We start from the raw sequence: 25,048 nt of genomic DNA, 5'->3' as shown, positions 1-25,048 counted from the left end.
ATGAGGCGTATTGAAATGCCTGGGAGAAAGTAAGCTCTGTCCTGAAAGCAAAATCGTGCAAACCGTGATTAGTCCCAACAATCTATGGATTAAGACCAGACTAAGAAATGAAGAATAAAAAAATGAAATCCTCCCACTGCCATATAACGTTGTGGAATCAACCATTTAAGCTTACTTGGACTTCTGTGATATCTTTGTTGTATGTACCCGAAAACAACCAAAATTGAAATCATCTCGTAAGCTCATCAGACATAAGGGTATAACCGAATGCTGTTGGAATATTGTTTGACGTGCACACTAGCAAACCGGAGCTGAAGGAAAATGGAAAACCTAGCAAGAGTTATCAAGTCAAACAAAATTATCTTCACTGTGTAAGAGTAATCAAGGGAACCAAGGTTCGAATGTTAACAAATATAATCCAAGGACAAAGACTATAGACAGGGAAAACAGACATGCATAACAAAGAACATGAAATAACCAAAAATAGCACGCACAAAGAAACAAAAGCAAATGAGCAACGCGGACTCTCCTAAAAACTTGGAGCGTGGACCCGGTGCACCGGTAGGGTGAATTCTATATATTTTTAGAAGTTTAAAGTCATTTCATATATGGTAAGGAAATATATCTTTAAACATTAAATAATGAAGCCGATATATTTTCGTGGTTAGGCTACGCTACTTTCAATACCTCTTTAGTACGATTCGTTGCATGTATTTAGGTATCTGCAAGAAAAAATGTGTTCTTCTTTTGCGTTGAACTGATTCGCCTGATCAAATTGAATATCTTTAATTGTTTTTTACTTTAATTTGCAATTTGTTTCCTGCGAGGTTTATGCTTTATTTTTTAAAAAAAACCTTAAAAGTTATTGTCCGTTGTTAAATGTCCCGCGTCAGAACAACCTACATGTAATTTTCAAAATAGAAACAAAATAGCTATTCTACCTATTGTTTTCCGACGAGCTAGGAAAGCAAAATTTTGCACTGCGTAGAGTTAACGTGTTTGAGGTAATATTGTCTACCACATTAAGTGTCACGAGCTATTTTTTTCTGGAAACAGTGGTTGAAGTAAGGGCATCGTTACAATGAAATAACGCCGTCAAAACAAGTCAATTTGAGGTTAAGTATTAAAATTCGTGCGTGTTTTCTGAAAAAAAAAAGATGCTCCATAAGGTATACTTTCCTATGCACCAATTGATTCGTATTTTCTCTTTATTTTAGTTTTTGGATTGCAGGGAAATAAATTTCAAAAAGATGAACTGGATAATTTGTAGAATTTTCAAACATTTTTTTATTACTTTTTACTATATTTCTTTGTAACCCTAAAATCGACGTTTGAAACGCTGAATATCTTTCTAAGACGGTCCATAAACCATATTAAGAAATAAATAGTACGATGAAATTCGAAAAGATAAATGCGCATGCACAAACTTATAAAAAAGTAAGATATAGTCATTTAGTTACGTCTAATCATAAGAATAACAGGATTTCACAAAAGGTTGTGAAATTTTTTAAGTTCTACAATACAAGTAGAAACAAATTGATGGGTCACTGTGCTCGTTTTTGTTTTTTTTTTTTGTTTTTTTTTAGATAAAAGCACATTTAAAGTTTTGGCGGGAAAAGAACATCTCTTGATTTTCCATAGGTATCGTCTTGTAAGTTTTAGTTATTAAAAACACCGAAGAAATAACAAGGATTTTATGAAAACATCACAAATAACGTTTAAAGTGAAAAAAAAAGTAATGCTATGTAATGTATTTTTGATTTGGAATGGAAAATAAAAGGTTACAAGTTTTTGTCTCACCAAAGGGCATCGCTACAAAAAGAGGATATCTGATATATGTAAGAAAAGACTTAGACTCTTATACAGCGGAGACCACTAAATTTTCAAATGAAGAGTATGTCCAACTTGGAATATATTTTAAAAACTGAAATAGACTGTTAGTATCTTGTATTTCTAGAAGTCCACTTGTAGTAGATCAAATCTGTATAAAAGAACTATAAGAAATCCTATCCACCGCTAAGACTGGCAAAGTTAATTATGATTACCGACTATTCATGGGAGACTTCAAATCCCCCGAAATATTTTGGGAAAATAATAATACCAGTGTATGTGCAAACCATATATCAAAAAGATTTCTTGAAATGATAAAACACATTCCTAATCCAGAATGTTAAAAAGGAGACAAGATTTAGGGGAGATGATCAACCAAGCCTATTAGATCTCATTCTTACAAACGAGGTCGGCATGATAGACCGTATCGATCACAACGCTCCTTTAGGGAACATTGATAATGAAATATTCGAACTTTGGAAGCAAGAACGAAAAGCATTCTGAACAAAGGTCATGTTTCTTTGTAGGAATCTATACAGACATCAACCAAGAACTTGGAAGTGTAGATTGGGATTCTAAGTTGGCCCAATATGATATCAATGATCCTTAGAACAGTTTTGCCCATACATTATCAATAGCTTAATATGAAGAAAATATACCAGTGAGTAAAGCTGTACGGACAAAGTATGATACACCTTGGATAAATGATGGAAGTAGAACTGCACTAAGATTGAAAAGGAAATTATGGAAAAAATTAATACAGTAGAAATCCACAAATCAAAGTACAATATAAAGTAGCAAACAGAAAAGCAAACTATTTAGTGAGCAAAGCCAAGTACGAATATGAACGGTCAATTGCCATCAACATGAAGGAGGACAGTAAAATCCAAGACTAAAACCAAGGAAAATATACCTAGTGTAGTGGGTAACGCTGGAACACTTTATTCAGATGATAAGATAAAATCTGAGAACAGATAAAACTATATCTACAGTACATTTTAAACATAATGAAATAAAAAAAATTAGAAGTCACCGTATCTCCAGGATCTGACCAAATGCATCCAAACTGTGACAGGAAAAAGCAAAAGAAATTTAAATTCAATTAACAAAGATATTCATAAAATCTAGGGACAAGTGGAAAATACCGGTATGCCTGAAAAATGTTAATATAACACCTCTGCTTAAAAAAGGTCCCAAAAAAACTCAGTACAGAACTATCGACCAATTAGTTTAACATATATAATCTGCAAACGTATGGAAAAATTCACATGGGACTGTCTTTTGGACCACATGGAAAGGAACAAAATGTTTACAGTACATCAGCATGGTTTTAGAAATGGTAAATCTTGTGTAACGCAACTTGAAGTACTAGATGATTGAACTGAGCAAATAGAAAACAGAAATTCAATAGATGTTATGTACCTGAATTTCCAGAAGGTTTCTGACACAATGCCACATAACAAACTATTAAACAAATTACATAGCTATGGTATTTGTGGAAACCTTCATGGATGGATTGGGGACTTCCTAATGAATAGGATCAAAAAGTAATTATAAATTGTATAAGCTCTTAATGGACTCCAGTTACCAGTGCAATTCCCCAAGGCAGTTTTTTAGGACCCATACTATTTACCATTTTCATACTTGACATGGTTCAAACTATAGCGAAACTCTTTACTGGTAATACTTAGGTCTGCGCAGTAGTAAATAATGAGGTAGACCGACTCCATCTCCAAAACAATGTTGACAACTTGGCAAATTGGTCTGACAAGTGGCTCTTGAAATTCAATAAATCAAAATGCAAACATGTTTACTACGGTCAACATACAAATCACCAGTACAAAATGGAAGAGGCGAACATACAACAAGCGACCAAACAGAAAGACTTGGGGATTGTAAATGACGATAAGAAAAAAATTCAGCCGTATCAGCATGCAAACAATGAAGGCAAATCAGCAGTAGGGAATGATAAAAGGAAGCTCTGGTTATAAGGATAAATATATGTTCACACATGGAATATGGAAGTTGCATGGAAGTAATCTACAAAAAGAGGCAATTCAAATAGAACATGTCCAAAGACGTGCCACAAAACTGGTTAGAAACATAAGTCATTTAAGCTACTCAGATGGTCTTAGATACCTAGAACTTCCCTCATTTCAATAAAGGAAAAAAAGAGCAGTTGCGGTGGAAGTTTACAAGATCATAAACAACATCGACCATGTCCAACATGAAAAAATCTTCCCTATTAGAACAACAAATACAAGAGGCCACAAGCACATAATTTTCAAGAAAAGCTATCGCCTAAATTTTACGAAATATAACTTCTCCCAAAGAATTGTGGACGTATGGGACAACTTAACAACAAAGTGGTTGAATCCAAAACTGTGAATGCTTTCAAAAGCCATTTCAATGACCATTGGGAAAATCTTGAACAAAATTTGACCGGATGTTTATAGGTTGCAGACCACCAATTCAACCAATGAGCATTTGGAACGTACGCAAAAATAGTCCTACGCAGAAATTACCCCTGTTCCTCATAGTGCTGTGAAAAAAGTTCTCATCTTATTTAAAAAATTTAAACAGTTTCTGAAAGGGAAAACATTTCTGTACATTTTATAGGTGCATTTTGCTTCTTGTGATGTGAAGCCTAATCTCCATAATGATTTTTAAATATACCCCTATCTTGTGAAAACACTGGGATTTCCCATGCTATTTATAGACCCTTCACTTCCGGTGACCAGTACTGCACTGCAAGTCTGCTAACCCCACATGCCATTCTGAGGATTGTGAGCTGACATATGTAGAATCATGCTGATATATAGTCCTCTGCAGGTTAAAGTTAAGGTAAAGTCCAGAGAAGCCATTGAATATTGTGAAATTAGCATAGAAGCCTATGGAAAGTGGAATTAGTGGTTTTTAGCCTGAAGACCGGAAGAAAACCAAACCATATTAAGATGGACTCCATTGGGTATCTAGCCCAGATTTCTGCCTGACAGGAAGTTAAATTGTAATACCGCGTGTATTACAAAGCAAGGATCTTTTAAGTTTCGTGTCTGTAACAACGTTAAATGTTTACGGCTCCCGTCTTAAGGTTTTGTTAAATTGTGAGGAAAAATAAATCCTAGTTGATGTAAAACTGTAAAAGGCATTATCATTTTTAAAAATATAAATATATTTAACTTCGTCCAATTACAGGTTACACCTGCCTCATATTAATCATATATAAAACGGAAACTAAAATTAAGGACTCGGCTAGTTGCGTTTCTTTTTGTAGTAGTCCTTACTAAAGATATAATGGGCAAATTATGAAAAAAAAAGAAGAGAAAAGTTTTCATGATAAAATGTATCCCCAACTTAAAAAAATGTATATATACTTTTTTGTAATGTAATGTTTCAATGAATTATTTCCAGCTAATTTAACTCTTCAATAAAGGATACTATAGACACAGTGAAGTCGGCCTCATATCTTGACCTACACTTAGAAATCGATGGTAAAGGAAAACTATTGACCAAACATTACGACAAACGTGATGACTTTTCATTCAGAATTGTCAACTTTCCTTTCATCTGTGGCAACATCCCTTCGGCTCCTGCATATGGAGTGTTCATATCACAACTCATACGTTATGCCAGAGCTTGCCGAAACTACGCAGACTTTTTGTATCGCGCTAGAACTCTAACAAATAGGCTTCAGGAACAGGGTTATGTTGCTACAAGATTGAAGTCATCACTACAGAAGTGTTATGGTCGTCATCATGAACTCGTGGATCGTTATGGTGTATCCATCAGCACCATGAAAACTGATTTATTCAACAGGTCATGGTTTTCTTTCCTCATTTGTCTACCCCGGACTTGACTTTTTTATGAGCAACTCAGCGAGTGTTTCTAGAAAAGCAAAGGACGCTTACCCTACCGGTGCACCTGGTCCATGCTCCCAGTTTTTTAGTGGAGTCCGAGTTGCTCATTTACTTTTGTTACTTTGTATGTATGATTTTAGTTACTTTATGTTCTTTGTTGTGTATGTCTGTTTTCCATGTCTGGTCTTTGTCCCTTGATTACTCTTTCAAAAGGGGAATTAATGGTGAATCGTATATACTAAAATTGTTAAAATTAGAAAATTCTCGTGTGTACACAATTAAAGAATGTATCACATGACCATGAAAAAGCAGCGCGAGAAGTATTACCTACTTTTGGGGCACTGAGTTTACATTTCGGTTGGTAGCAGAGTTCGTGCTGCCCATGTTTGTGTGTACTTACTTATTCTTTTATATGAAACATGTCCGTTCCAATTTTTTTTCGAGCGACATCCACTATTTATTCTTTCCATTAAATAAAACTATTTTAATTATTTGACGTTTATTCATAACCATGCTACACTTTCGGTCGGTTTGCTACTTATCCGTGGACTTTCGGTCAGCAGACTGTAATGGAGAAAAGACATATAGACAATACATCACATTTTTCCGTTGATTTGCATAAAAGTTTTACTCAATTGTATTTAATAAAGTTGTATGAACAATACTGAAAATTAAAAAAAATAAAAAATACAAATGATTGAAATTTTGTATGCTATCCTTTTCTTTACATCACAATTATTCAAAAGACTTTAAGATAAAGATTGTTACAGACACCGAAACGTCTACCCATATCTTCACGAATTATTAGAGATTGGCGAGAACTAAATTATACGACTAACCAGATAGCCTTATTTGAAAGTGTCAATTTTTCATTTGTTCGTGGCAACATTCCATCCGATCCCCTGCACATGTAGGTGTTAAATCACAGCTCATACATTATTCTAGAGCCCACCAAAGCTACGCAAATTTTTAATATATATGATTGGTTTTTTTTGTTTTTGTTTTTTTTTTGTATATGTACTGCGCCATAATAAGATTTTGGATCAAGTTATTGTTGCCACAGAACTAAAGTCATCAATTCAAAAGTTTTATGGTCGCCATCATGAGCTCGTTCATCGTTGTTATGTGGCTAACTCCACCATGAGAACAAGTTTGTTATGGTATTTCTTTCGCGTTACCCGGATTTGACATCTTATAGGCAAGTCGGTGGATGTTTATAGAAATAGCGAGGACACATACCTTATCGGTTTTCTGCTCCTTATTCAATTATTCAGAAGTTTCTGGAAAATATTTATGGTGTTTTGCCTTTTTTTCTTAGAATATTATATATTTCTGGATCATATATATCCTGTTCCTCATTATAATCTTGATTTCTCGATTTCTTTATATAAATAACAATTAACCGACTAGTATAAATTTTTACCCACCTTTATTTTTATTTCTCTTAAGCTTTGCCGGATTTTTACCAGATTGTTGACATTGGTAAACTAGACATTTATTCTTTTTGTATTTTTTTAAAAGGGAATTAACATTTACACAGTTATCACGGATACTTTCAGTTTCTGAAAACGACTCATATCCACCAGGGACGTAACAACCTGTAAACAGTTTTGGAAATAAACTCATATTCATCAGGGACACCATAAAATGTGAAAGTTATACGTTAATTATTGCATAACATAGTCATTAAGAACAAAAAACAAAACAAAAACAAAACAAAACAAAACAAAAACACCAAAGTAAAGCACAACTTGCCACCGACGACAATTAAACTAATGTTTAATACTTTATAAAACCTGGATTAATCCATCATTTCCAATGGAAATAATTGTGGTCTTGATATGGTATTCGTTATATAAACTTTCGTTTTTAACTATTTCTGTTTGACTATTTCATAGAGTTTTTCAATTAGGTAATTATCTTATCATTCTTTATGAGGAAACATGTAAATTGCTAGAGACAAACACAATTAAAATGATCGCAAAATTACAGATTGTTTTGAATTTTGTTTTAATCCCTGAAACGTAGATGAAATTTACATGTAAATATAGTTTTATTTTAATGTTTTATGGTATGGCCGCATTTTAAGTGGAATGTATCGGGAATTACTAGTATATATTCCATATGCAAGTTTTCATGAATGATATGGCTGATTTCCTTTTGTTTTCATTAATCAAGAACGAAAGTCAGAGGTACGAAGACGATCAGATACCGTCGTGGTTTTGACCATTGTTCTTCACGTGGTCCTTTTTTTGAAAACTAAAATACGTACATCGATTTCAAGTTTCGAGTTTAATCATATACGCAGTCTTAAGGCTTATAATTATACGATTGTACCACTATTAACACAAATATCACAATAAATGCATGATCAACAGTACTCCTAACAACTTTAGAGGTTGGAGTTCCGTTCCTCTATACACCAATGAATAGGATGGCACCAAGTCTGAAAATAGCTTGCCAGACAACCTCTAGCACTGCTGGAGTAGGTCTATGGACGTTTATCTGGCACGGGTGCGATTACGAATGAATACTATTATATTAAAATATTTTTATTATAATAGTATTTATGTAATAATTATATATTCTGCTAATACCTAGGATCAATATCTTTTAATAAGTTGAGCTAGCAAGCTATAAGCCGACAAAATGACTAGCTCTACATTAAATTTTATATGTACAAAAAATAATGAATAGGAATAAACCAAAATGAATAGTAAACAGGCAATGCAAGATAATTAAAAAAACGATGTTATAAAAGTTTGTATCCATTTATCAAAATCTATTTTTAATCAAAAATAATTTTCAACATTTATGATCTTGAAAATGTTTTTTTTTAATATATGCTCAGACTGACAAGTAGTTAATATTATTAATAAGCAGGCTTTATAACTATCAAATAGGTGGTGACTTATGAATGTCACGAACGAATTTCACTTTATTTTTCATTCCTTTTCAACAAGAATGATTAATGGGAACCATGAAAAGGAAGGCACTTATTAGAAACTCAAGGTTTGTTTTGAAGCATTTTTTGTACAACTCACAGGCAGTGATATCGTGAATGAAGTTTCATAGGAAAAGCTATTTCTCGACTTTTTTTTTAGTGCAGATCTTATTTGATAGTCATTTAAAAGCTTAACAAGATGACATTGACTGTCTTATGTTTTAATCGAGTTACAAACCAGCTTTGCCGATCTTTTCCATTTTATATCCTTTTTCTGTTTTTTTACACATAAAAGAGGTACATCTATGTATTCTCGTATCGTTGAGTGTAACGCACTCATTCTTGTTCCAGGGACATCCTATGGAGAAATAGTATCAATATGAAAGTGGCAAATGCCATAGTTCACTCGTAAAAGAGAGACATGCACTAATCGACGAAACAAATGTTAGTCATTGCATAGACATGTTGCTTTAAATCTACATAGTAAGATAAATATATTAATATAGAATACCTGACACGCAAAGAGTGGCATTGTATCTAAGCTTTTGGTAAAAAATTAACATTGAATTTAAAAAGCAATGCATTTTTTGAACTTTGAATAATTTTGTTCTCACTTATATCAAGTTAAAAATATTTACGCGTGAGACGGTGATTCTTACATTCTAAAGCTTTTAAAAATAATTAAATTCTTCACAGGGGTCAATGTAATACGACTACAGACAGAACTTTGAACACTGGACCAAGTACAGAAACAGCATTAGTAACAATTCCTGCGTTTTTTAGTGGAGTCAGAGTTGCTCATTTGCTTTTGTTACTTTGTATGTATGATTTTAGTTACTTTATGTTCTTTGTTATGTATGTGTGTTTTCCATATCTGGTCTTTGTCCCTGGACTACATTCTTTTGATTACCGCTATAACCTTGGTTTACTTGATTATTCTTTATGCTCCAGATGGGGTAAGCATGCCCTGTAGCGGCTGATATACTGCAACTCAGTTGCAGCGGGTGTCAAGTTTGGATTGGGGTTGGAGTTGGGGTTATCCGATCAGTCTTAATAACAATAACTTGATAAGAAACAAATACATATTTCTCAGCTACTCGATAAAATCAACAGAAGGAAGTGTATCAAATTGTTTGGGTATATCAAGTTTATGTTATCTATATAACGGAAACTGAATTGTTACACTAGACAGAGAAATGTTCGTTTTTGTTTTCTTAATCTAATTCTACGTGGTTTCAGTCCAACCACAGAATCATTACAAGCTATATCTTGTTGTATGACAAACGGGCTTTGAAATTGAATATTGTCTCAGGCATTAGCAAAATACTTGTTTTTTGGTCACCAGGGTGCTTGTTTGTCTCCTCATTTGTAACCCTTTCAGGTCGTCACCTGTTAAGGCTACAAACTACTAATTCAGATTCCCATTACTCTCTATGTTAATTTGCTCATTTTCAGGGGATCCTCAGTAGTTTACCATATATTTAACCTAACCAAAACCATATATCATCTGAAACATACACATGTATTGCTATGTCTCTCAAAATTTCACAAGGGGTTTACAACCTTGCAATGCAGCACTGACACTCGGAACTCATCTACCTTAAAAATATCCTGGGAAATCCTAAAAATTCTGTATTTGGACCATCTTTATTTATAGTTCCACCAAATTAGTATATTTAAGTTTGAGGCAGCATACTTTGAGCTCAAAAGTATCAGAATAATATTCCCTTTATGAGAAAAGTTCATCAATTTAAAAATATTGTCAACTTTTTTATAATGGCATGCTTAAGGGACTACTTTGTAAATTGGTGTAGGACTTTTTTTTTGCGTATGTTCCAAATTGATGATGCAATTGGTGGTCTGTAACCTAAAATCATTCATTTACTTCTTTTTGTGGTTTTAGCACCTTAAGGAACAATCACAAAGACTCAGGTAATTGTGAAAAAACTGTCTACAACGACAATGCGACGTAATTATGTCCAATTGTTTGCGATTCGTTTGGAAAGTTTGTAAGATATTTTAACAGGCTAAATTCTGAAAACATATATTACCAATATCATAAGCCACTACATATCCAGTTGCATTTGTAATACACCTCTGGAAAACACATCTTTTCTCTGGATGTTTTCCTGTCCATCCATCCTGTACACACATTTCTGTTTTATCTGTATCTAGTACTGGACATGCTTTTATAATAGAAAGACAACAGCGGTATTAAGCATTCAAATTTTAAAATTTCACCGAAAATAACGCAGCTTACTACTTTCAATTGTGATTGTCGCATCATGTAATTTGTTGTACTCTGAAAGTTCGAAGGAACGTATCAAAATGGAAGATATGGTAATTAAAATGGCTGTGATTAAATTGCAGTATTTAAATTAACGATCATATACATTTTTCCAACTTTGGAAACACACCAAAAGAATTGATTGGTTGATGGATCGAATGGTGTTTATGTCACATTACGGATATTTCACGCATTTCTGTACAAGCACATAATCAGTCGAACAGACCCTTTCTAAACAATGAGCCGGGTTTTCAATGTCCTAGCGCATGGATTCAATAGTCGGCAGATAAGCATGTCTACCACATGACACTTTATTCTGGCATCGAGTTTAGCAGTCGTCACTCTTAATATTCCAAATGTATGTGCTTAGCGAATAAGCTATTAATACCATTTGAAACACTCTTTTGTATACCTTGATCCTAACTTAATCAACAGACATAATAAAGAAATGATGTCACAAGAAAGCAGAAATCCCAACGTGAAGAATATTAAAATTAATATGTTGAGGACAACACACTTTTTTGCATTTCTACCGTTGATGCTTTTAATATTACTGAAAAATAATTAGTAATAATAATACCGATACCATGTTAAGCGAACAGAAACAAACTCAAAAAATAACTTTACCAATATCAAGTTTCAACTTCCATCTATTTCCCTCTACGACACATGTTTGCTTCACACACTTTTTGTATTGTCCTTCCCAGCCTTCTGCTACACACATGACAGTGCCATTCTCATATTTTACTTGGCATTCTATTAAAAAAGACAGTTTCGTCATCAACAGTAGAGGTAATATTTGTAAGGACAATGTGTATACAGTATATTGATGTAGTACTTAAGTGGCGGATCAGGTGATGGAACTGATGGGTTTGAGCCCCTTTAGTTAAAAGTGTTTTCATTTTGTGCATAGTTAGACAAATTTATGAATCCCTTGTTCAAAACCCATCAGGAAGGTAACTTATAAGCATTTCTCAAGTAAATATATACATACTACGTTCAACTACTACACTTGCATAATGGTTTTCTGCTTTTTTCACGCATTTGAATATGCTGCAATCGCTTGTCCATTCTTCTTGATCTTGAAGACATTGGCCATCTTTTTCACATCCTTGAATATATCACATACCAACAAATTCAAGCTAAATGCTCTGTTATCTAGACACATCCATTATTTTATAACGGGTTAATCCCAAGAAAATCATACAACCACCAATACCGAAATGTTTATAGTAAATTTTACTTGCAATATGCCGTTCTATATGGTGTGTTTAAATATAACATCATATTTCAATAATATAAAACATGAAAATGAATATCTGTCAATACAATTCTGCTAATACATAAATATACTTTGTAAGTTTCTTAAAAATATGTTGTTGTTTTGGGTTCATAGAAAGTTAACATATATCATACTCATTAAAAAAAAAATAATGTATTCGTAAAAGTAAAGTATACTAAGCACATAATTTTCATTAACAATAATGATGTAAAGATTTATGTCCGAGAATTTGCATTTAGGTATATCCGTGGCATTTTAAGTCTGTTATTAATTAGAGAAGCAAAATAGAGATAGTTAAAACAATTAAAGAGCAAATTGATGAACCAGAGTTAGAATTACTGATCCCCGTGGAACTTTCAAAAACGTATTTTTTAACAATGGCATTGCATTGACCTTTTTGTCAACTGACAATTACTACAGAGTATGGAAATTTACAGAATAGATGCGACGTGATTTTTTTCCTCTCGAATCTCTCAATTTACGCTATATAGATGACGTATTATCATTAAACAAATAAAACAACCTTAGTGTCGGGGATTTCATACACAGCATCTACCCAAAAACTTCAGATAAAGGATACTTCAGACACTGGGAAGTCAGCCCTATATCTTAACCTACACTTAGAGATCGACGGTAAAGAAAGACTATTGACCTAACTACACAACTAACGCAGTGACTTTTCACTCCGTATTGTCAACTTTCCTTTCATCTGTGGTAACATCCTTTCAGCATTTGCGTAGTTTTAATATCACAACTTATACGTTATGAGCTTGCATCACGAACTTGCAGATCATTACATTTATGTACAACTTACCCATCTAAACAACGAGAACCGATTTATTCAACGTGTCATAGTTATCGTTTTCTCTTTCATCAGGTGTTTCTAGAAAATCAGGGGACCCTTACCCTCCCGGTGCACCTGGTCCATTCTCCCAGTTTTTAGTGGAGTCCGAGTTGCTCATTTAATTTTGTTGCTTTGTACATATTATTTTGGTTATTTCATGGTCTTTGTTGTGAATGTTTACTTTCAATGTCTGGACTTTGTCCTTAGATTATATTCATTTGATTTCCGCTAGAATCTTGGTTCCCTTGTTTACTCTTTAAACAATATTGATGAACTGATTTCTACAATTACAGCATTTTTGCCTCAAATTTCCGTTAGATTGTCAGCTTTAAGATTAACTTTTTTCTGATTTTCGTTTGATTGCTACAAATCGATGCGCTACTTTTTGTTTTTATAAGATTTGATGTTTTTGTCCTTTTCATGTGAGTAATTTGAATTTGAATATAAGTTTGGTATGCTGGACACGTAATACACGCCTCTCATCAGAGCTTTAGAACCAAATTGTTGAATTGTTTAATCAACTTTTAACTTTAATTTGCTTTAAATTTGTTTTCAAATTTCAAACGACAAAACAAATTGTTAAGATACACGTAATGAAACAAAATAACTGATTCTGACTACTTTAAAGGAAATACATTGAGAATATAAGTCTCATATATTAAAATACTATCTGTCATGATAATTTGTTTGTCATTTATAATACTATGTTTTTAAACTAAGAATTACATGAGAACACTCATCAAATTAATTTAAAATTGTAACCTCATTCTGCTTTGACTTAAAGTACAGTTGTTTTTTGTAGACAAAATATCACATCATAACATTGAAATAGAAACTAATAAAATTGTTTTTCAATCACTTAATGATGTTGTAAGATTCGAAGTGACATTGTTAATAAAAAGAGTTTACTGTTACATACACTACGTGTTAGTTTATTACATTTATACGTACATGAATTTACATTTGTGTGTTAAAAAATTCATGTTTGCTATATTACTTCTGTCCTGTTAATTGACCTTTATGCTGTATAAAATTTGATATGATAAAGTTTAGAATAGAATGTTTCTCAAAAATTATTTTTGTGAAGACGAGTATATTTTCAGAAGTTTATTCTATAAGCATTTTAAGGATGAGTATTCATGAAACACACAAATGTTGGCTGAATTTGTATGTTGTCAGTACATATACATTGACAAGGGAACAAAAACGTGACACTTCAGATTGATTCGATGAACACGAAATCATACAATCCTATGCTTAAAATATGATGGAAATTTTTGAACTACGGTGAATAGCTGCAAGGATTAAGAGAAAAGAAACACTGGAGAAACCAAATGGCTGCTAGTCTTTAGACTATTTTAGCAGAGGGAGCCGATTTAACTAACAGTCTATGAAAAAAAGATAGCCTTTACTAAGATGGAAGAAAAATAATCTCCGATATTCTAGCACTGTGGCCAACAAACTTGGGCTTTAAACTAACAACTCCTTCTAAGTCCAATATTGTGGAACACGATCATCTAATTACTTACAAAAAGGTTGTTCTTTCTATTTCAATAATAAATTTATCCATTAATTTAATGCCAATAAAGATTTTTTCTGTGTACAATGCCATATAATGTTCCAAAATGAGGAAAAAAAATATGAAACTCTTACATTAAGCATTTTAAAGATATATCCAACACATTGATCTGTAAATGATTTTTAATGATTCGTGTTGTTGATCAGTTACCCGTCTAATATCTTAAGCACCAAGACCGGCCTTCAACATCAACATGGAAAATACATATAAAACAATAGTTCAGTAAAATGAAACATTCATCAAATGTTCATTTGAGAAACAGTAAATTTATCGCATCTCGATGCCAAATATTATCATTGGCATTGCGTCAAAACCTTTATACTTCTATTTTAATCAGAACAGCATGTAATACAATGTGATTAAATTCCAAACTAAGACAATCTTTCAAACTAAGACAATATTTAGTAAGGATGTCTATGATATTTCTGTATTAAAAACAAAAATAGTAAAAATAAAAGTATTTTTGCATTTGACTTGCAACAGCCACACAAATGCTTGTGAGGAATTCATAAAAATGTGTTGACACGGAATTTATTTGGTACCCAGGCTACTTGACCTTAATTGTCCCTCCCCTTAAGTTTTTTGTTTTGCGTGAAACTGATAAGTTTCAATGGGATGAAGTTTGTTTGTCTTTAAAATCAGGTAAAAATTCTAACAACAAAGATCAAAGACATACACAATAAGACTTAAGTCATTACAAACCTCCAGATAAGATCTTTGTCACAAAATCTCCATTAGGCGCCTCAATACATTCCATTTCAAAGCAGCCATCTGTCCATTTATCCCCAAGTTCCTTTTCTATACCGTTATGTTTACACCCAGTAACTACTACTGCTACAAATTCAGATTGTATCGACATATTGTATTTAATCGTTTTGCTTCATATCTGCTTTGTAATTACTTTGTAGCTTATGTTATCTTCCGGATATTATTGGACTTAATTTTATTTATACTACGGGTATGTGTTTCATTTTCACGTGTCGCAATCAAAATTTTTTGTAGATTTGAATGAAACATTTTTTACACCAAGCCATAGACACTAATTGAAACGATGCCTCATAGAGCGCAAGCATTACACCTTTGGCTATAAACTTACCCGGCTCATCAGATGTCCGTCTTGGTGATAAAATAAGATTAGTTCCGTTAAATTTACACGTGTATTCAAAGTCTCCTTCAGTCCATGTACTATTTATTGCATAACAATTTTCACCATGGCTGCATTCTATCAAAACAATGAATGAAAATATAAATAAAATGAGTACAGGCCCTTATATTAGTTTAAATAATTAGCTTATCAACCTTTTTCAAAATAAATCAACGATTCAAAGATGTAATAAAACAGAAGAAAACAACACCAACAAAGAATATAAATACCCCATTTTTAGTAGTGATTTTTTTAGTAAATCAAATGTGCCAGTAAGACACTAATTATGCCCCCGCTCGCTAGATTTGATAAATTAAAAACATGTTTAGTTTTGTATGAAGACATGGTTTGCAGATTCAGAAAGGTTATGTAGTGTTGGCTGATGCAGTAAATATTTGGTATGTAAGGCTAAGCATTACATAAATACTTGCAATGAAAAAAAGAGTACCGATGGACGAAATGACGGACACATAAAAATGTTAATGTTAAAAACTATTATCATGTGTAGAAACATCCTGCAAAAAATATTTTAGATGTAGTTCAAAAACTACATTTGGAGATAGATGAACAAGCCTTATAGCCCTATTTCTGATGAAAATGACTAAGTTACGAAGTTTAACTATGACCAATTTCCGTAATATTTCACGAAAATCTAATTCCTTTGGCCCTGCACACCTTCATCATGTTTAGAAATATCCTGTAAAATATTTTAATTGTAGTTCAAAAACTGTGCGAGGAGAAAGACCGACAAGCCATAATCCATATATTTCTGAGTAAAGTGATTAAGTGTAACTTTCACCAATTTCCGTAATATTTCACGAAAATCAAAATTCTTTGGCCCTGCAGACTTTTATCATGTGTAGAAATATCCTGTAAAATACTTTAGATGAAGTTTAAAAATTGTACGAGATAGCCGGACAAGCAATGATCATGTGTAATCTGGACGGAGAGGGGTAAATTAATATGACCCCGACCATTTGTCGCGGGAACAAAATACAAAAAATAGAACATTTAACAAAAAAGAAATTAAATATGATAAAATTAATTTAAGTGTATATTTTTTTCTTTACAATAATAAATACTCTATCGACAGAAAGCATTATTACAGGTGATAAAAGTGAAACTGACAATAGTCAGTTGATAGTGTCATTTACAGGACAATACAGAAGGCTAGCTGTCTTTTTTGAGAAAAAAAACTCTTCAATTTCAATTTTGAATTCCAAAAGTATGGTCTCTGATGTAAGAATTATAATGGGAATTTCAAGATTTAGTTGGTTTATATGTAACATGTAAAGCCTTATATTTCCGACATCGATTTGGATACTTCTTATTATAATAAGATGCGGTCACTATTGCTTAATACTCTAAATGTAAGTATTTTGTTAGGTAGAACGACTTTCAAGACGTCATATCAATTTACAAGTGAAATCAAGGGAACCAGGCTTCGAACGGTTATCCAAAAGAACATAATCCAGGGATAAAGAACAAGAAAAAATTAAAATAACACGCACATGAAACAAAATGAAACGAGCAAGGTGGACTCCATAAAAAATGGAAGCACGGATCAGGTACATCAGTAAGGGTAGCATCTTCTGCTTTTCTAAAGAAAACATCATAGAATTACTCATAGAACGTCACATTCGAGGAAGACGAAAGAGGAAGACACCCTTTTCTGTTATTCAGCTCTTGAATGGTATAAACTTCCCACTTACACCATATTCCATACCCCATTCCCCGTTGAGAATTCCCCATTCAATAGAAAAATCCCCATCCCCCATCTGACAAGACAGTATTTCCTGTTTTACTTACTGACAAGACAGCAAACCCTGTTTTACTTACTTTTAATTCAACACTCCAATTTGTACTTACTAAGATCCGGTATTGCATGACCCCTTTCACAGCGATACGTTGAACATTTACGTTTTACAGATTCGCCATCTTTGAAGCATTTGTCTTCGTCTTTAAACTGGCATCCTTTATATACACAAAAAAATAGATAAATATGATATTCATTGGTGTCGTCTATTGTTATTACATGCATTAATTAACGTACAATAACATGCAACAGGTATGGCCGGGTTAATAATATGTCTTGGCGTTTATATACAATTAATATATGACCCAATGTTCCAAATTAGCCCAGTCAATTGTCCAGTCAGACAAAAATGTAGCAACTAGGTAGATCTACTGGTGATACTTAATCATACGTGTCACCAATACACATAGTGAATATCAGATAAAATAACAGGCGTCAAAAATTGATGTCTTATCAAAGACAGTAAAATTCAGGTACACGAGTAACACATGAAAACAAGAAACAGAGATAATCAATAATGTAATAAACAATAAATAATAAACAGAATAAAACAATATACAGAAAATGTAAAATTATTTTTGCAAAATCATTCTAATACTTGAAAATAGAAATTTAATATGTAATAAAGTGATTTATTAAAAAACTGTATCAAATGTCCGATTTGAGTATTGAAGTGTTACGGAAGACCCTAGGATTTATATGATTTTTTTTAATGAAGGAAATTTGAAGTATTCCGATGTTTAAATTTAAAGGAAAATCATATACATTTATACACAATATGACCGGAGTCACAGTTAAAAACGTAAATGCATATTTTATCAATCTTTAGTCGTCATTGGTCATATGACGCTTTTGACAGGTTTTGTGTGATATGTCAATTCATCAATTAAATTGTAATGTGTAACATAGCAAGACATTTGAACATTATAAATGAAAATAATTAATGAACTATTTTTTTAATAAACGTTCATTTCGTTCGATCGCCGTAGCATTTTTTCCCTTTGATTCTTTATTTGCTTTAATGGTAAATTGTTGTCACTCACCTTGTGAAACAACTTCTCTTCCTAGTGTATTATCTCCCTCCACACATTCGTACACAGAACAGTTCTCTTCAAATTGTTTTCCCACATCTACACATGTGCCGTCGCTCTTTTGGCAGCCTATTGTAGAGTATAACAGAGTTATATCAAGGTTTGATATTTACCAATGCTCCACAGATATAAGATAAAAATATATAGACAGACACATCTATCAACAAAACAAACCAATCAATAAAAAAGTCAGGATTAGGTACCAGTATCGTATTGCATATTCCTGAGCAGTTGTACGTCAAAACATGGAGGCTGTAAAATATAGCGCATTTTCTTTTTGTTTCTCTACAAACTAATGTTTTGTCAAAAAATTCGAACAATGACTTATATAATAGAGCAAACATTACAATATAAGATGACAAACTTTTTGTTAAGAAAATCTAACATTATAAATAAAAATGATCCACTGAAAAAGTTGGTTTGATGAGTGCAAAACGAAAGTGAAAGTAGAGAAAATGGCTATTAATATTTCAAGACTACTTTTCTGTCCGATCTGCGTTGACTCACCCTATTTTGTTTGCGGGAAATTATTTTTTCACATGTCTTTAGAAATGCTACATAAGTGAAAGTTTTATTGAATCAATTATGTTTTTTTTTAATTCTAAAAATATACACTTCAATGTAGAAGTCTCTGGGAATATTAATACGATACTGAGACCATTAGAAGAATGCTTGAACACAGATAAGATACAATGCAACATCTATCTGTTACATTGTATAGAAAATTCTTTTTCGAAATAACAAAATACCTGAGTTGAAATGAAAGACGTTTAACGTTGTATTATTTTATATCAATGTCTGGCTTTCGAATAGTTAAGGGCTTTCCATACATCGAAAGTACCTTATTGTCTTTCTAATTTTTTTTATTCTTCCGTTATTTGCAAAATTTTCTTTGACATGATTTCCCTTTTTCATCTGTTAAGACATCGTTACTAAATATGGACCATCGATAGAGGTCATTAAGGACCTTTACCAGATGACCCTGTGAAGAATTCCATTACCCATTGTAGAAGTTATCTCCCTTTTATTGGCATTTTTTCAACATGGTCCCCCGAACTCATTTTTCAGGCTACCATGATCATATTTGATGTAGACGTTACCAGGTTAAATTAGAAAATGACCCTGCTAAGGATTTCATTACCCTCTTTAAGAGTTATGTTCCTTGGAACAATTTCTTTTAATCGCTCATATCTTGAAAACCATAATAGATAGAATAATTCTGGAAACGGTGTCATGTACATAAACAGATGGCATAACTTATAAACATAAATTTGTTTTTTTGTTATCAAACCATATGGGAGTTATATTCCTTGAAATATCATACTAAAGTTTTTAAAAATATATTTAGAGACATGGGACCTTCATAAATGATCTTTGGTCTATATGACCTTTAATTTGCACTCAAGGTCAAAGGTCACAGAGTGCTAGTGTTTTTTTGTTTTTTTTTTTGGTTCACCATTTACTTTGACACTGCCCTGTTTCGTCATCTTTCAAGATAGCACTATAAAGTTTGGACTATCGATAATGTGTACATCTCAAGTTTTATTTTTTTTATACAGAAAAAGAACCCAGTTGGGGTTAATAAGTGCAGAAAGTAAGACTGTTGTATATCTAACGAACGGTCGTCGAGTTTACATTACAAAAATCATGACGTCAACATCGACAATTGCATTTGACAAGGGAACCAAGTGCAAAAAGTCAAACTGTTGTAGAAGGTTTGCGTTTTATGTATCAAACAAAATGTCTTATTGTGTATATGACGAAGACAAAGTTTTCAAGAGAAAGGCCTTTCAATTGTTTAAAAAACAATTGACATACTAGTTTATTCATATGTTTTAAACTTACAAGTGCTTTTACAGTTATGTATTACTTTGATTCGATTAATGATTCTAATACTTATTAACACACACTCTATTTATCATCTTTTGTATGGCGCAAATTCATCTGTTTAAAATAGCACTGATATTCATAGTTATAATGTTGAATCATATACAGAGAGATAATCGTACGGAATCTGCAAAATAGTGCATGATCGTCCAAAAGTAACTGTGACATAAATAAATATTTATACAGAAAGAGATTTGTGAATCGATAATATATTTAAAGATGATTGACTAGTATTCTGACAAACATATGGGAGTCAAAAACTTGTGAGTTATGTATGTGTCAATCATCAATCAAGCGGTGTCGCTTTGTTGATGATTAAATATACTTTTAAAAGTTTACAACTCCTACAATATTACTTGACTTTTTGCTCTTTTTTTCATATTCAATATTTTCCGAGCTGCTCATTTACTTTTGTTACTTTGTATGTATGATTTAAGTTACTTTATGTTCTTTGTTGTGTATGTCTGTTTTCCATGTCTGGTCTTTGTCCCTGGATTACATTCTTTTGATTACCGCTTTAACCTTGGTTCCCTTGATCACTCTTTCCTAAATGAAGGAATTACAAGTGTATTACATAGAATCGCTAACAGTGTTTTTGGTTGTAAGTCAGGTTTATATCGTGTAGTTTTAAAACAAAGGGAAATACGATCTAATGGTAACTTTAAATGTTTTAAACTCTTATCAAACTAAGATAGTTTAGGGTTCTCGTGATAAATGTTTATCTGCACTAAAATGTGTGAATGAGGTTTGGATTCTTGATTGTTATTTTAATATTTTAATATTTTGTGTCTATTGGAACACAAAACGTACTGAGTCATACCTTTTTTAGTGAAATATTCAGTCACTGAATATTCATCTACAAGTTTACATCCTTTCTCAACACAGGGATCATTTGGATCACCCCACACTTGGTCAAACTCTCGGCATGTATCAGTGTCGCTATAATAACAGCCTATATAAAAATAAATTAGTAATAATAATTCTTTTCCATACAGATAACAATTAGCGTGTGTTAATAACTTCATGATGAACGTTTGAAGTGGTGATGACTCGATGATGAATATAAAGAGTTTATATCGGTGCAACATTTGATATTTCTTCGTCAAGATTCTGGGCACTGTACGCATTAAGATATATTGCAAGTGTTTTTGCTATTTTGTGTTTGCTCTCTGGAATTTTTTATACACAAAATAGTTTTATAGACGTAATTCGATTTATTCTACTGTCAACATTGTGTATGTAGATTGTCTCAGTTTCGTGTTTGAAGGTTTTAAATATTTCGTTTAACTCTGATGTCTCGGGAATTTCCTACTATTTTGCCAATAATTTCTTAATACTTAACTTGTCTAGAGTAATAATTGTGTTGCTTTTATTTTTATATAAATGTTATGTAACTTTTCAGCATGGTTATGATACATGCGCTAACCTTTCAGTTCGTGATCAATGTGTCCTGCCTTACAAGTGAAAACTGTACAGCCCTCTTTCCATTCTGAACCATCAAGGCGAGTCTTACCATCTTTTGTGCAACTTTCTATAATATATATAGTTCACATAATTATTACAGGGTTACAAAATGAATACAAATGAATACAGAGTTTAATATATTTCCTTTCCAAATAAATCACACATTTTTTGTCTTTATGATCTTTTAGTGTGCTAGTTTTATTATACCATTTATAGCATTTTATATTGTCCTATTAAGGTTTTTATTTAATGTGTGCCTTGCCATTTGCATATGGAAGATTTGCATTTTCCTTTCAAATATGTAATGTTTACACTTTAAATATGGCCTGTGTCCACAAAGCAAGTTTTGAAATTAGAAAAAATTCTGTTCTTTATAAATGTTTATACATATATATTTTCGAACCATTGTTTTTACAATTATAACAGAAGTTGAATAACGTTTTTTTATCAGGATTTAATAATTGGGGACTAATGGGAAATAATTTGAATAGGATATACTATTTTGAATTTTGACTAGCTTTGCAAGGAAAATTCAAATATGTAAATATTTAAAGTAAAAGAAAAAAATAGCCGATAGACAAGTAAAATACAATAAATAATATCATAAATAAAATGTATCAACAATTAACTTTTGAAATTCCTGCAAGTATTCACTTGGATCGAACTACAAAACCTTTAATTTCGAATTAATAAAAAAAAATAGATATGCAAATAAATGTACCCTAAATGCAAAATAGAATTGTAGAAAAAGGTTATGTGAAATAAGGATAATATTATCCATGCTTTTGTACATTCCGGCAGAAAAAAATCAGATAAAAATATGTAAAATCTCGATAAGTACATGACAAATTCTTATTGAAGATTACGATAGAACGTGTATTTTAATCTATATAAATTTTCTTTTATCTACTTGAATTAGAGACTTTCAATTCAATGTGAGCTCTGATCTCTGTTTTATGACTCCTTTTAAAAATAATGAAAAATCCCTCTGTTACTGTTACATATTCCACATTTTTACGTTTCATTAGTACGTATTATTAATCGTTTTGTGAACTATTGTGCATAGAAGAAAAACCCTCACAATTTCGGTTTAACAGTGAATACGTATAGATTGTCGTGAATAACTGACTTACTTCACAACTGTAAAATAACATATTTATCATGAATAAAAAGCAGAGTTCAAGTGGAATAACAGGCTGTTTAACAACAATCATACTATAATGGTATTATGTAATGCTTGTTTACACCTTCTTTTCTGCATTTCATTATCTGCATTTATATGCACAAACTGTAAAAGGAAAGTATGAATATTTCCACCACATTTTGTTAAGCCGATTTTCTGTAATAAACTGCAAATTTTATTACCATTGACACTTTAATTCTGCGACAGACCCACTGACAATAAAATTCATATTCATACTATTTGTTCAAAATGACAGATGTCAACAACAAACATATTTTCAAGGAGATTCACTTAAAAGGAGTAGTTGCTAAATCTTTATAATCTTTATACATATTACAGTCCTACGTATTTCGATCAAATTTAAAATATCTATACCACCTATATCTATCCTTTCAATAAGATTAAGCATTTGAAAAAGATCTTTTCCATATGGGCTGTGATGAAATATTATTAGGCATGTACAATAGATAAAGATAAAACTTAATTTGTAAACAAATAGCAGATATTTCTATGAAATGCAAAAGTTAAACAAGCATGCTTATTTTTTGTTTGAGAATCGAATTTGAACACGAGCAAATGGGAAATAAAAGACAAGAACGGAACCTTTTTTATTTTTGGAATTTGTTATATTCCAAACTGAATTGATAGAGTCCTATGAAATGTTGTTTACTAGTGTTAGTCATTTTATACTCAGAAAAAAAAAACTTTCTTTGCTTCTGAACAGTTCCTTTCCGGTGTATACCCATATACGTCCCTTAATTAAGAGAATTTTTAAGTTGCAAACCTAAAACTAACTGTGATTTTGGTCAGACGATGGCGTAATACAGAAAATTTTCATTAATACCACAAGTTCTTTCTTGCAAACTTCCTACAAACTCTGCTGCCAACACCCCGACCCCAAGTTTAGATGAAATTGAAATTTTAGCTTATCTGTTTTATCAATTTTGAGTTTATAGTAGGCAGACATTCAACTTTGTTTTGTGTTCTTATCAGGGTCGAATTATATATAATCCGAACATAATCTTACTTTTAGAACTTGTTGTGATCATTAAAAAAATGAAGAAAATATTACAATACTAATTTTCGTTTGATTCCAATTGTTACAAAAAAATTAGTATTGTAATATTTTCTTCATTTTTTTAATGATCACAACAAGTTTAAAAGTAAGATTGTGTTCGGATTTTCGTTTGATTCCAATTGTTACATTGTCTGAATATAGCTGAAATATTGCTGCTCGGACGTTAAACCCCAACAAACAAACAAACAAACCAATTGTTACAGACACAATCTCCTTATATCCTACCTTTTATTTATCCTTCTTAATTAGTGTCAGTTTATCAGTTTTGTATTTTATTATGATCAAGAATACTTATTTAACATTACTTATGTTATATTTTCTCAGACTAACATACGTGATACCACAGGATCGATAAGAAGGATAAAGCCGAACACAACCAGTATCTCCATGTTCCTAATAAATGGTTGTCTGGAACAAGATACATTGAATATCACTAAGAGCGAAAATTTAATTTACAAGACAAACATTAAATAAAATCAGTCAATTTTTTTTTAGAAAGATAACAATTAGAGATAATTTTGATACACATATTTCTATTAGAATTTCTTAGTACTTTAAAAGCTTTAAAAAAAGACTTCATTAGAAATGAAAAAGAAATTGAAGGCGACTACGTTCAGAGGTGAAATGTACGATAGAAGAAGAGAAGTACTTCTTACCTTGTCGATAGAGGAAGAGAAACCTGGTAAGACCTGTATCGAATTGCCAAGAAAGAGAAATAAGCCCCGTTTTAACCAGCTGGCGAAGATTATTGATATTTGGTCA

At 32.0% G+C, this 25,048-nt stretch overlaps 1 protein-coding gene across 1 annotated transcript; it reads right to left on the bottom strand.

Moving 5' to 3' along the window:
• Positions 1–6,169: 6,169 nt before the first annotated feature.
• Positions 6,170–25,048, bottom strand: LOC148616395 (uncharacterized). The gene is made up of 14 exons (XM_088583397.1): positions 24,943–25,048; positions 24,621–24,694; positions 21,988–22,092; positions 21,382–21,513; positions 18,627–18,743; positions 17,637–17,741; positions 15,720–15,845; positions 15,326–15,457; positions 11,913–12,029; positions 11,546–11,674; positions 10,683–10,817; positions 8,870–8,989; positions 7,115–7,285; positions 6,170–6,251 (listed from the first exon to the last, which is right to left on the bottom strand). The coding sequence occupies exons 2-14, from the start codon at positions 24,673–24,675 to the stop codon at positions 6,244–6,246; spliced, it is 1,452 nt and encodes a 483-aa protein (XP_088439523.1). The 5' UTR covers positions 24,676–24,694; positions 24,943–25,048; the 3' UTR covers positions 6,170–6,243.

The sequence above is a fragment of the Perna viridis genome, chromosome 5, assembly GCF_037379345.1.
Source record: "Perna viridis isolate PV_CMFRI_1.1 ecotype Kerala chromosome 5, ASM3737934v1, whole genome shotgun sequence".
Classification (NCBI taxonomy): Eukaryota; Metazoa; Mollusca; class Bivalvia; order Mytilida; family Mytilidae; genus Perna; species Perna viridis.
Note: the sequence above shows the minus strand (reverse complement) of the source record. Positions and strands in the feature narration are given on the sequence as shown.